This window comes from Alligator sinensis, unplaced genomic scaffold, assembly GCF_000455745.1.
Source record: "Alligator sinensis unplaced genomic scaffold, ASM45574v1 scaffold521_1, whole genome shotgun sequence".
Taxonomy (NCBI): domain Eukaryota; kingdom Metazoa; phylum Chordata; order Crocodylia; family Alligatoridae; genus Alligator; species Alligator sinensis.
This window is the reverse complement of record NW_005842374.1, coordinates 1056432-1069258: the sequence shown is the minus strand read 5'-3', so window position 1 is coordinate 1069258 and position 12827 is coordinate 1056432. Positions and strand designations below refer to the sequence as shown.

Below are 12827 nucleotides of genomic sequence, written 5' to 3'. Positions count from 1 at the left end.
GCTCACTAGGTCACGTCCTACCTAGAAAATGAATGAAAATGGGACAACTGGGTCCAGCAACAATAACAACCTGCACCTAATAAGATGCCGACTCCACCTCACAACCCATCCTTGCCCCCGGATGGCTGCTTTATGCTTAACTAGTTATAGCCCCAGAGGAACTGCTCTTGCAGCTGGTTTTGTCCATGCCTCTTTTGACCCACATATGTCTCCTTGGCAGCTCTACCTCACCACGTGGGAGAATCCACCATTGCCAAGTACAAGCAGCTTTGAGGCTGGTTTGTGTTGCTAGAGAAGCATAGTTCTCCTGGGGGTGGATCTGGATGGGAATGCAAAGCCCCTGATTACTGAAGTAGTTGCCTGATTTGCTCTAATTGTTCTTGGTTGAGCTGGGAAAGTGAAAGGGGTTGAGTGGAGTGTTGTAGAAAGATAGGAGGGGTATTGCCTTGGTACCCACTGGTAATCAGAGTAAAACCTGCTTGTGATGATGCACAAACCTGCCTTTCTTGTCAGCTGTTTTTTCAGGTTACATTCACCCATGACTATATTCTGAGCTTTATGATGATAGCTCTTCTCTCATCCTTTTTTGCCCATGGGGGACCAAGGAGATACCTTTCAGCTTAGGAATGCCAGGTGTCAAAGTACAGTCCTTGTAGCGCTGTAAAACTAACTTCCCTCTCTGGCATTCAGTGCTAAGAAGACTGGATTGATTTAGGGGTCATCCTACCAATTAAGGAAAAAGCATCTCACATCCCCTAGCATTCTGCGTGCCAGGGACTAACCCTGTGAGTGGAGTCTGGGGTTCCTGTCTTGGTTCTTCCATTAATTCAGTGAGAGGCTTGGGACAAATCAATTAACTTTTCTTTCTCCCCTATAAAATGGGGGTAAAGATACTCTAGCACCCTTGTAAAATATTTTGAGGTCCACAAATGAAGATTGCCATGTAAGTCTTGGGTATCAATAATAGTTACTACATGGAGAGGAAGCACCATATTTATTTGGATACCACACATACCCTTTCCCATGAAAATCAGAAGTTGTATGTTGGGGTGTGGGTCTCAAAAGAAGAAAGAGATTTCTGAATGGTATTGATTAAAAGCATATTTGATGTATGGCTAGGTAACCTTCTTCATGTAGGTCTACCATAATATCCAGTTGTCTTATCCTATATCCCTAATCTTGCTGAGTCAGTCTTATAGCATATGTGAATACATGCAACCATGATAGAAACAAAGCAGTGTTATGCAATTTATTACTTGTTCTACTAAGTTACTTATTTTCAAGTCTTTTTTTCTGTATTCTGCCTTCCCAAAACAAAGTGTTTGTCTTATTCAGGAGCATGCAGTATACAAATAAATATGGTCTCTATACAAAGGTCAATATAAACAGCTGAATTGCTCCAGCCATTGCTGTCATGGAGAAGCAGTGATTCTCGCAGCCTGGGTATCAATCTAGTGAAGAAACAGTTAATGCTTGTCAGACCCTCATCCCATCAAAGTCAAATTTATTTAAAACCACGTGCTACTTTATGTCACTAAGATACACACAGATACCATGGAAGGAAGTGAGCTTTCCCCCCTGACATAATGTTCCTCTTTTTGCCGGCACTGCAGCACACCCAGACTCTCCTCCTTACCTGGACAGTAATGGGACGGTCAATGTTCTTTCTGTAGAAAACTGCTTGCGTGTCAAAAATGGCATTGACAGTGTCTTGCTGGACAGCAGAGCGAACTTTCTGATTCTCACATTTAATGGTCAGGTAAGGGTCTGCTCCTGAAACAGTGAGAAAAATCTGTATTGGGACTTGGAGTGTCTACTTTCACTTGGAATAGCTGAGAAACCGTCGTAGACTCAGAGAGACAGAGGAGTGAGTCAGAGGGAACAAGGGTCTCCTGCCTGCAGAAGCAACCAGGCTTGGGACTTGCCTGGATGATTCAGGTAGATGATGAGAAGTCAGAAGGCAAGAGAGCCCAGGCTTTGGGAAAACCCTGTCCTGTCACTGGCCCACAGCAAGAGGAGGTCACTTACCACCCTGTGCTTCACCCCTGGAGACTAAATCCTTCCATCTTCAGAGCTTTTGGCTGCTTCCCCCAAAAGATGTTTGGAAAATGACACTACAGATGGCTCCTACTCAAGTCATCTATGCAAGCAGCACCTCTCCAAGTTTCATAATGCTTGTATCGTATCGTTATATAAAAACTTTTTCCACGCGCGGAGGTGAACAAGTTCAGCCATGGCTGCCTTGAGAGTCGAGGTGGTGGGAGGAGAAGGCGCAATACTTTTCCTCTACACATCATCACCGAGTGCAGCCTCAGTCTGAATAATGGAAATCTAGTATCTAAATGCCCACAGAGCAGGCTCAAAGGCTTGCACTGCAGTAGCATCATCGTCCCAAACTTGTATTACAGCATTTGCATTGCTACTCCCATGCTTGTAACACACTGAGCCACATCGGCTGGATGGAAGGGTGGGCAGGGAAATGCTGAACAGGGGAAGGAGAAAACAGAATCTAAAGCTTTCCAAAGCATGATAAAAGTTTGGTCCAAAGTCCTGAGAGAAGGTCTTGTGAGTTGGCAATCAGTGAATTGCTCGTTCCTCAATAATCAAGAGCTCACTTGAAGGAGTCACACGAGTTTTGGGAGTAGTAAAAAGTCCCAACTTGCTCATGCTTTCTCTCTTGTCTAGGTGCAAGGCCAGCCTGCATGGGTTCAGATCAGCAGCTGGTTAATGGAAGCCAAGAGCCATTTTTGACCTACTGAGAATCCTAGCTATGCCATTCTAGCTGTCACCATGACAGCCTCCCCTACCTCAGTGGGGGCCAACCTGTATGGCAGACATGACACAAATTAGTCTTGCACTCTCCCCGATTGCCACTCCAGTCCCCGTCCTCTGCCCAATCTGCTGCTCTGCTTTCTCCTTCCTGCCCCATCTCCTACTGTGCTGCCTGTCTCCTCCCCAATCCGCTGCGTTCCACACGTGCAGGACGCTCATGCCACTTGCAGCACGCGTGCTGCCACACATTGGCCACCTTTGCCCTACCATACTTATACAACTGACAAATGATCTTTTTGTCAGCCTGCCACAGAGATCAAGCTGTATGAAAAGATAGGACTGCGGCCAAAACCGAAAAGCAGACAAAAAGGATCCCAGGTGGAAAAGCAGAGTCTTAATGGGGCATTTCACAGCCATGACATTCCCCTTTGTTGTGTCACTGTGTACTCACTGTGCAGAAGGACCAGGGGAGAGGTGCAAGGGGCTACTGTGGCCTCACCTGCCCGGTCCTGCCTGCCTGCAGGCAAAGGGTACGTATAAGGTAACTAATAGCAAGTACCCAAATAATAGCATGTGAATAAGAATTAGATACAGAGATGTTTTAATTGTCAAAGAGAGCGATGTTCTTCTGTCCCCTGCAACAAGAAGCTTTTCTCCATGGTCACTATGGTCTTCACCTTGCATCATGAACGAGAGCTCTCCTGCTCCCCACCCCTTTGAATGCCTAGAAAATGTCCTTCCCTTTGCCTTTCACCAGAAAGCAGGAGCCCATTTGTCATCCTGCACTGCTTAAAAGAGTATTTGCAAAATGAATGGACTGGCACTGCTACCATTAGGAAGCCTGGGGAAGTTCAAAGTAAATCAAAGGTGATTTATACTTGGCCATCTACATGAAGAACAGCTTTGCTAACCTTACAGCTCCATTAAATAAAAGGATACGGTGCCCACATTCTCAACCTTCATCTCTGCATAAGAGCTAGGCATGCACCCAGCGCTCATCAAAAGAAGAGAAATATTGTTCATGTCATTTTTACAGATGGGAAACAGAGAGCACAGAGGTGAAGCAACTAACCCTCCCGCCAAAGCCACAAGCAGCGATAGAGCTGAGAAAAGAAGCAGTGCCTCCTGATTTCTAGTCTAACACATCCACGAGGCCACAATGCCTCATCCCCTCCTGGTTTGGCATGTTCCTGCCTCACCTTTTCTGGACATCCTCCCGGTTCATGCAACCGTCTTTAAAGTGAAACCATGAGCCTTCTCATCAGTCCTCTAGCTACTGGTGCCAAAGTCCATGTTTGAGCATAAAATTACATGCTGAACTTCGTATGTCGGATTTAAATAGCTGGGCAGAAGAGCTGAGCATCTTACAATTCCTACTGAAGGCCACAGGAGGAGTGCTCAGAAACTCTAAAATTTAGACCACTTTGCTTCACATCATCAAATACAGAGAGGCCAGGCACAGGCCTTGGAGCGTGAGGCTGCTGGCCTGCATCCTCTGTGGTATAAGTTCAAGGTCTAGTACAATGATTCCCAAAGGAAACAGTTTTATATCAGAAGACACAGTTTTGCCAACCCTAAAACCCTGATAGGAATGTGTCAGTCTTGATGACACTTTCTATGGGAAAGCATCAAGGGAATATTGTTTTGGCTTTCTCATTTCATTCTGATAATGTTAGAATACTGGATCTCAGAAAGGTAAAACATCTTATAGCGAGGTCATCGCTTCGATTCATTTCAATCTGAAGATTATATTATAGTGGAGTATGTATGTTGATAATATATTAATAGGGCATATTTAATATTTTCTGTTTATTTTGACATAATCTAAATGAACTATTTTGACATCAATTAAAATATGCCCTTTTATAGAACTGCATGGTTTTGTCATTTCCAAACCAAATTGTTTTCAGAGCTGACTTTCCATGGGAGGTTTTGTAATTTTGACTTTTTGTTTTGATTGGTCACAAAAACAAATCTTGAAACATCAGAATTTCCCCTGGAATGGGACAGCTATTTTCTGATCACCTCAAATTAGGACACAGGCACTATATTGTTACTTTTCCATTTCAACATATGCATTGTATAGGTTTCCTTCTGGGATCACACTACTGGATCCAATTTTTAACAAAGGCATATCTAGCAAAGGCAAATATCTATTTGCCAGACTTCCTCCTTCCCACATAAAATGCTTCCAACTAATCCACTGATTCTTGATGATAACCCTTTTATAAGCAACTTCTCATCATCTTTATTAAAAGGTGTCTCTACTGGAATAAGGCCCGTCTGGATGCTGATATTTTTCTGCCCCACAAAAGGCTGTTTGCTGGGCTTTGCTCAAAGAGCTGGACATACAAATGTCATTTTCTTTCAGCCACAGATTTAAGTGACTGTTACTGTTTAATAATTGATTATCACATATGATTTCCCTAGAACATATCCACCTGGTCCAAGAACAAATGCCAACATCTCACATAAACAAGCCAGAAAATGGCTGCTTCTGAAACAGAAAGATCCAGTGTGACTTAAGAAAGAGGGCCAGGCTTTCATATATCTGTATTCTGACTAAACCTGGCTATCATTGTAATAGGGCTGTTGCCCTGACAACATATAACACTTACTGCAGAAGGGAGCAGTTTATTGGCTACTTTAGTAAGCGATTATTTTGGTGTCACTAAATATGTTGATTTAGCCTGTGGGATACACAGTTACACCAGGCTGTGCTACAAGCGACAGGAAAACCCACCCCTTTGCAAAGAGATCTTGAAAATGGACTGGATCCAAGTCAGACAGGGTCTTTTACAAAACAGTGGCAAGTACTTGCAGCCTTATGCAAACACCACAGCAAGACTGCAGAGCAGATCGTTCAGAGCAAGCGCGAGGTGCAAAGAGACAGAGAGAAATACATCGAATTCTCAGTTAATGGACATCTCTGCCCGGGCACAGAAAGCTGTTAACCAACATAATTTATTGAGCAAAAGAAACAGGAATGCTACCATGTGCAAGAAACTAAATAAACATGTGTGCATGCTGCAGAAATCAAGAATAAGTAATAAAAAAAAAAATGGATGAAAGGTGCCAGTGCAGCCACGTTCAATGTTGGGATGCCAAATTCTTGACTTCATCAGGAACCACAATAAGAACATAAGAAGTACCCACGTAGCCCAGGGTCCTGTATCTCACAGTGGCAGAGGATGGGTGCTAAGGGGAAGAGTATTTATTCAGGGCCAATCCAGACTGATCTGTCCCCTGTTCCTGCAGTTTCCAGAAGAAAAATGATTCAAAAGAGATGCGATGCCCAAAGATACGTGACAAGACAAGATGCTTTCCCTAAAGCTTTAAAGGGTCTGATTGTGCTCTCCCTTTCCACTGGTTTGTTTATACCTGTGCATCATGAGTGCAAAAGTTAACCCTACTGAAGTGGCAGCATTTTCACACCCGCTTTATGCAGGTCCACAGAGGGTGCAAGGCGGTGGAGGGGGACTCAGAGACCCATTCCTCTGGCAGTTCAGGCTTGAAAGTCACACCTGCAGAGCAACCCCAATCACGCTTCCATGACTCTGATGCCTCATCACAGAGAGGATGTGGCAAATCCAGGAAAAGGTAATGCTGGGGGGAAGATGAAGCTGCGATCTAATATTAAAGCAAAGAATGGATAATACCAGGACTACATCAAGGGAGGAGATGATTACCGCCGTCTCTTTATGACTTTGTCAAGAGATTGGATTAGAATTAGTTGAAAAGTGTGATCAGGTCATTGTTTCTTGGGGATCGCCTCTGAGAAACCAGCAGTCACATTCTTTGCTGTTGTACACGCCAACAGAAGCTTTCTGCATGACATGGAAATGGGTTCTGCCATTGCTCAGTCAGGTAAAACCCTCAGGGACCAAATAAAAACTGGGCAAAGCCAGGGAGACATGTCACTGTTCTTAACAAATGAAATGCCTCTGGGCTTGCAGTTGCTTACACTGCTCTTTGCAACAATGACTGGCTTTGTTCTGTGTCTGACCAACCCAAACCTGGTTCAGGGGTGGGATGGGCAGCCACCACTGCAACGTAAGCAATACGTAGGTAGAGGAAAGTGCCCAGAAGGGTGTTAGCTACTTGGCAAGGAGGTCATGTTCTGGAGCTGGCTCTGAATGCCTCCCTTGGAAATGTTTTCTCTCTCTTCTCCCCTCACCAGAGGCATTTCTTGCACCTTCGCTCTTTCTGTTCATCACATCACTATTAGGGAGAGGCATTAAAAATACTGGGTTAGAAAAAGAGGGAGCTGTTACAGACAAGACTGAAACTTGTGAATCCCATATGGTGCTTCAGTGAAAACATGTCAGAAAGCATGCAGGCTTATTTGCTCTCAGAAATCAGCTGTGATGAAATGACCCTGACACAGCAGCTGGGACAATTTTACAGACGGACTTGGGAAAATGAGAGGGGAAGGAAGGGGGAATAAGCCAAACAGCTCTTCTTCATCCACTTGCAAATCTACCACCATAATCGGCTTGGAGATTAGCTGGCTACATCTCAGCACAAGTTTACTCAAAAACTGGATGCTTCCAAAAGGAGCAGCAAATATGCAGATGCATCTGGTAGCTGAATGGCCAGACTCAGTGGTTAACCCCATCAGCTGCAGAAAATCAGTCACTTTTCTAGACAGGACAGATCATCTGCAGCAGCAGCAAGTAGAGCCATCAGAGCAAATGTCTTTAAAACAAACACAACAGCCTTTCTCTGGCAGGAGGTAACATTTGGAGGATGACTAAATCATGAAGAAAGCCACAGAGCAAACATGCTATGGATAAAGCTCTACTCTGCTTCAGTTTTTGAGTACCTTTCTCAGAAATATGTCTTTGACTCTCAGATATTAGAGACAGGCTTGATGCAGTGAACTGTACATCCAACTCTAAACTCCCCCTCCCCCTCAAATTTAAGGAGGTTTAAATCAGGTGTTTCAGTGTCAGCACTGTGGGAACTAGTCCTATCTATGACTGTTTATCCCAAGCAAGGATTTAAGGAGTTCCCACATGATAACATTATGGAGTGTGAATTTGGCTAGAAATTGTGAGAGCTGGAGAGAAGTACAGCAACCTCTGTGTGTTCAGAAGGATCTCATTGACATTCATTACCACCCATACCATCTATCCACCCCAAAGGACCCTAAAAACGGCTTATACAAAACCAACGGCTGATATTTTCAACCTATGTGTAGCATATGGAGGTAGAGGGTGGGTAAGGAAGAAGGTGGCTAGGGACACTGAACTTAGATACAAAGGAGAGAATGAAAAGCCCTCAACCTGAGTCAATAAGCATTAACAAAAAGTAATGGGTAAAAACAGGAACAGAAGAAGGCCATTGTGAAATGCAAGGTCTCAATGATCACGAAAAGTAATCTGTGTGTAAGGAGGAACCAACCTTCAACAACATTTAGGGCATAAACAGGCTTCCTCTGAGCACCAGGCATGCATGTCCACTTGATCTACTTATTTTCCTCTTGAACAACCTTACTGAGTGTGCCTAACGCTAGGGAAAACCCTCACTTATCGTTCCTGACTGGGCTTGCTGCTGCTTTCCCTTACTGTCCCCTAGTATTGATTCGTGAGAAAGCTGTTATGGCTTTTTGCCTTTGAAGTAAAATGCATACCAAGTTATGCTCCAGGACCAATGGGGAAAGTTAAGGATTGTGGACAATGATCCAAAGGACTGCGACCCACACTGGACTCTTCCCACGAGAAAGCAGATTGAAACTCCCTAAGAAACACGGTCTTTCCAAATGCCCAACCCCTACTTCTCTCTGGGAGCGGTACAAAAGACTGATTCCTTGGTTTGCTTGTTGAACGGAAATATAAAAATATACATATATTTGAAATGTTTGAAAGCACTTGAAATGTCAACTTGAAACAAACTGTTGTTGTTGTTTTCTGGCGAAGTGAATAACCAAAAAAGAAGGAAAAAAAGGTATTTCAAGTTCAAGAAAAAGGTTAGTTTCATTTGGGTTTTTACCCATTCATGTAAGTAAATTTGGCTAAGTTCAGAATGGCACCTAGTTTCACTTAATAAAAATCAGCATGCTTAGTTCTAAAAAATGTCTAACTGAACAGGTTTTGTTTTCAATTTTTTTTCTGTTTTTCTCCAGTCAAGACATTTGATGAATTTGGAACATATTTGCAAATAGATTCAGCTATCCCTATTCTGCATTTTTGGTGGATGAAATACTTGATTAGGAAATGTTGCCCAGCTCTCCATAATACATATCCTATAGGTTCCTCACACAGAACACACTTTTTAATGTTTTTCTTGTTCAATAAATATAAATTACCTGTTTGTCAAAGTAAGCCCCCATCCCAGAACTAGTTGCTGCTAGCCTTGAAATCAAAATAGAGAAAGATATGACAGACCAAGAACAACAGATTTTGTAGATAGTTCCTATTAGTTGCTGATTGTAAGTCCTAGTTGTACATTACTGACAGTCAGTGTCACAATGCGACAAATCACATTTTGCTTCCTGAGCTGAAGCCTACATTTTGGCAGCTACAGGAGATAGTTTTAATAATCTTGTCAACACTGTAACTGTGTTAGGAATTGCAAAATGGTAGAAACCAATTCCCTTTCCCTCCTGGTTTACTTCAGGGAACACTGGAAGAAAATGATTAAGGAATTTGAAAACAGGTGGGAACAAATCCCCTAAAACCAACAGTAACTTTTGAGGGAATGAACAAGACACTTTTTTTTTTATAAATCACTGTTTTTTTGCTGTTCTTGTCATCATATCTCCCTTTGGTCTAATCTAGCCATCCAGCCAGTCTGCTTGTCTCTCCAAAACTGTGGAACAAGGCTACTTGTACGTCTGATGTTTAATCACACAAAATGTCATTATAGCTGTGCAAGAAAAAGCCAGGAAAAACCAAGTAAAGCAATTTTCTAGCCCCCCCCCGGTCCCCTGAAAAGACAAAAGGGCTAGCACGAATGGTTAGCAAGAAGTGCATTGTGCCATAAGGGAAGTCACTAGTGGTTTCTGTAAGAGGAGAGGACAGAATTGTATGCAGCAACGTCCTTGTGATCAGAAGGTTAGGGATGAGATTCAACACGAATCTCACTGACACTCATTACTGCCGACTCTTCTTGACCCTCTGGGATGCTAGAACCCCCTTTACAAAACCAACAGCTAGCGTCTTCAGTGGTACAACACATCACGTAGGTCAGGGGTAGGCAACGTTTTTTGGCTGGAGAGCCGAAAAAACCACAACGTCTACTTTGGAAGGTGCTGGAGTGCCGACATGCCGGAGCCCGGAGCAGCTGTTTGCAGCCTCCCGGTGCTAACTTAGTGCTAGTTGCCTCTGCTTGTTTCTCCTCTGATGATCATGGGAAGGAACTTAGTTTAGCTGTGCCAGATGGAGGAGGATGCAGAACGTACAGGGCAAAGGATGGAGGTGGGGCAAGTCAATGAATTAGCGCTCAGTGTCACGCACCGCTCAGCTTCAAAACTGTTTCCTTGATACACACAGACATACAATAGTTGATGCCATACAAGTCTTGTCACCTCCCTGTGCCTCGGTGTACCAGCCCAAAATGGTTGTAATCTTACAGTAATTGCCTCACAGACATATTACAAGTGAGTGAAGTGCTTTGAAGTTCTTGGATGAACTGTAGCTAGGTAGGTGTTCAGTGTCACACACCCCATTACAGGGAGTCCTTCCTAACGACCTCTCACTGGACATTTTTCATTGACAGAATGGACAACCCTGAATGGAGGATATAAGCTGAAGCCATTACTGTGACTTTCTGGCTAATCCCCACCACACAGTTATCAAAAGTGACTGCCTATTATTCACCATCTGGGCCATCACAGCTAACATTTAGCTCTTGTTTTGTGCTGCCTCCTTAACCCTGGTTCTTCTTTTGTCCATATACAAGCCTATTCCGGTATAACAGGGCTCCAGAAAAAAATAAAACCGTCTCCCCAGACAGAATCTGCTAAGGTTTAAATTTTCATTTCCTTAGAATAATTTGTGATCATTTGCATATCAAATCAGCAGGGCTTTGCAGAAGCATTAGCAGCCAACAATTCCTACTTCTCTAGAGACAGTCTCATCACTTACCACCAGATCTGTCTTGCTTTTGTAGGCCCTCCGCAGAGTGAATTTTAATTTGAGTAACCCTGCGAGGGTAACCACATAAGAGGCTCCAGCATGTCCATGTAGGCTTATCTGACTTCAGCTCTCTGAAAGAACAAGGTTATGCCATTTAGATAGGGGTAAAAGCTTTGGTGTTGAAAGCAAAATAGCAGAATGGTGAATGTTGGCCTTTTCAAAACATCTACATTTGCTGTTCTTTTCCTGTATGTCACCTGGGGTGGTTTGTGTTTACAGGAATAACACAGACTTACATGAACATGAACAGAAAAAGTTATAGCATGTCTTGCATGGCAGTTGCATGTGGAAAACAAATTTTCAAGCCATCAAAAATAATATCAAAGCGAAACAAAGATATAATGGGCCTAGGTTTATTTATACACTGGTTTATTTCAACGGAGTTATTCCAGATCTATGCTGAGGTAAATGACAGAAGAGCCAAATCCAACTACTCTAGAAGGCTTGGTCTAGTTGACTTTGGGGAAGCGTGTGGTTTGGCCTAAGAGAGTGGTAATGGGGTTGGGCTCTTTCCATCTCAAGATCCCCACATTCAAAGCCACTTGGTTAGTAATTATGCTGTTGGATGGCTTATCAGTGGGAAATAAATCTGGTGATCTGTTGTGCCTCAAGTTAAACACAAGTCATCACCAGCATATATTACCACTCATCTTAAAAATGTCACAGTAAAGCGGTTGTTGGTTGTAGAGAGGTCAAAGATAGAATGGGCCATGGAAATACTTAATTTGTCAACCCTGGCATTGAGGTGGTCTCCTCAAGACCAGGACATTGTGGAGGAAGCTGTCTCCACTTTGCTTCGTGAAATATACCTATCTTGAGACTGGTTTAAGGGCTCCTACTTATTACGGAGACCTCATCACATTCTCCTGGTTTGCAGATGGAAATATTTGTGTGTACAACTGACATCATTGGCATATCCATTGTTCTAAGTTGTGGGAACAAGCTGTCAGATCAGGAAATGATATTGACTGCTACCCCCAGCAATATTAGGACCCCAAAACTGTACCTTTACAATAGGAGGACTGAGCAGGGAATTATCATGGCCAATCTTGGCTGCCTGCTCTTTGGTACCTAAATAATAGTGGTCTGATTTCCAGAGGTGGTGAGTATCCACAACTCCTAGTGAAGCAAAAGGGGATGAGATCATTGAAAATCCCAGAAGGCTAATTTTGATCAAGTTGTCAAGACGAATCACATATCTGCCTTACAGGCAAGTGGTATATTGAGGGTAACCACTTCTGTGAGGTAGAACAGGAGGAAGTGGATGAAGGGTCCATGTTGTATAAAATACAAGGTACCTAAGTTTTGATGGTTCATCTGTAAAGAGCCTCAAAATGAACTGAGAAACAACACCAGGAAGGAACGTCGTTGGAATGAGGACATAGCGGCCTTTCTGAAGGAGCTTCTTTAGGAACACAGTGCGTGTGTTGACGTATGTGGATGTTGCCACTCTCTCTTGTATTGTCAGTGTGTGGATTCGGTATTCTCTGTTGTCCTCCACCTATAATCACACAGAATGAGAGGCATGGGATGCTTGTTTTGAATGCACGCTCTTTAGTATGCTGCTTGGTCCTGGTTTCTGGTGATAAGTGACATGACATGACATGAAATCATAAAAAAGGAAAATCAGTTTTTGGAGCTGGTTAAAGATTCTAAGGTAGGATGGTTCAGACAACCATTACCAAATGGACAGACCACATTTTCAAAAGACTAAAGTTAAAATATATGGCATAAATTTAGAGCATGTCTCACAGTCCATTGCAAGGAGCATCTTATACCCATAATAGAGATGGAGAAAATGAAGCACAGTCAGGAAAAAGTGACTTGGCCCAGGTCACACAACAAGGGAGTAGCAGCAAGCTAGCCACCCAGTCCTGTGCTCTGAATCCAGTGCCTCCAAAATAATGTGTAGGG

At 43.2% G+C, this 12827-nt stretch overlaps 1 protein-coding gene across 2 annotated transcripts in view; it reads right to left on the bottom strand.

Annotated features, from left to right (window-relative positions):
• Nucleotides 1-12827, bottom strand: part of LOC102382824 (calpain-5-like) — an 82420-nt gene that overhangs the window by 5765 nt on the left and 63828 nt on the right. For both annotated transcript variants that reach the window (XM_006029374.2, XM_006029373.2), the window contains exons 11-13: nucleotides 12212-12414; nucleotides 10863-10984; nucleotides 1637-1773 (exon numbers count right to left, since the gene is read on the bottom strand). In XM_006029374.2, the coding sequence (XP_006029436.1) occupies nucleotides 1637-1773; nucleotides 10863-10984; nucleotides 12212-12414 (462 nt within the window). The remainder of the gene's footprint in view (nucleotides 1-1636; nucleotides 1774-10862; nucleotides 10985-12211; nucleotides 12415-12827) is intronic.